This window comes from Meleagris gallopavo, chromosome 3, assembly GCF_000146605.3.
Source record: "Meleagris gallopavo isolate NT-WF06-2002-E0010 breed Aviagen turkey brand Nicholas breeding stock chromosome 3, Turkey_5.1, whole genome shotgun sequence".
Taxonomy (NCBI): domain Eukaryota; kingdom Metazoa; phylum Chordata; class Aves; order Galliformes; family Phasianidae; genus Meleagris; species Meleagris gallopavo.
The window spans coordinates 11,247,679-11,248,706 of NC_015013.2; the positions used below are offsets into that span (position 1 = coordinate 11,247,679).

Sequence of the window (1,028 nt, forward strand, 5' to 3'; positions counted from 1 at the left end):
CGGCGTCGCGGAGCTTCCTCGGCGATGAGCGGGGCGGAGGGACGCGGGGAGCCGGGTGCGCGCAGCCCGCGATGCCTATAAATGGCGTTTCTCTTGCGAGGGGCACACGAAAAAAAAACAAAAAAAAACACCAACAACATATATATATTAAAAAGGAGGAGGGAAAAAAATAAAATTAAAAAAAAATCCGTCAGTGTCATCCCCCCACGTCAGGGCCGGCCGTGGGCGTGAGGCTGTACTTCCTCCGCCCCCTCCTAATGGAGCGAACCATTCCCAGCTATTCCTCCTCGCCCGCTCCCTGTTTCTCCCTCTTTCTCTCCCTCACCTCCGTCTCCCCCCTTGTGTGCAAAGTCCTCCGCTGCTCGGAACTTGTTGGCAATGCCTATTTTTCAGCTTTCCCCCACGTTCTCCAAAGTAACTATTTAAAGATCTGCAGTCGCAAATGGTTTTACTAAATGTAGGATGGGACTTAAGTTGAACGGCAGATACATTTCTCTGATCCTCGCTGTACAGATAGGTAAGTGGACCGCCAAATCCCCGCTGTGCCCCGAGCCCCGGGCGATGTGTGCGGCGGGGGCTGCCCTGCGCCGAGCTGCGGAGTGGACCCGACCCTTCCCCATCCCATCCCATCCCATCCGCATCCCATCCCATCCCATCCGCATCCCATCCCATTCCATTCCTATTCCCATTCCCATTCCCCTTCACATTCCCATTTCCCATCCCCGTTCCCGTCCCCATCCCCATCCCATCTCATCCCATTTCCATTCCGTTCCTATCCCATCTCATCCTCATTCCTATCCCATCCCATTCCGTTCCCGTCCCCTATCCTCATCCCATTCCCATCCCAACGGACGGCGTTTTTGCGATTCCTCAATTCTACGCCACGGGTCCACAGGAAGAAATCACTTTGCTCGGTCGTTTTCCTAAATCTGTGCGTGTTCGTACCACGTTTGCTTTATCGTTATTTTTTTCCCTTTCTCCTCCTGTCCCCACGAATGACCGCGTTTTCTTTTTGGATCTCCCCCCCC

General features: G+C 54.1%; 1 protein-coding gene across 1 annotated transcript in view; it reads left to right on the forward strand.

Moving 5' to 3' along the window:
* Positions 1-223: 223 nt before the first annotated feature.
* NRN1 (neuritin 1) overlaps positions 224-1,028 on the forward strand; it is a 6,884-nt gene continuing 6,079 nt past the window's right edge. Inside the window, exon 1 of the mRNA XM_010708456.2 lies at positions 224-517. Coding sequence (XP_010706758.1) covers positions 463-517 — 55 coding nt within the window. The 5' untranslated portion in view covers positions 224-462. The remainder of the gene's footprint in view (positions 518-1,028) is intronic.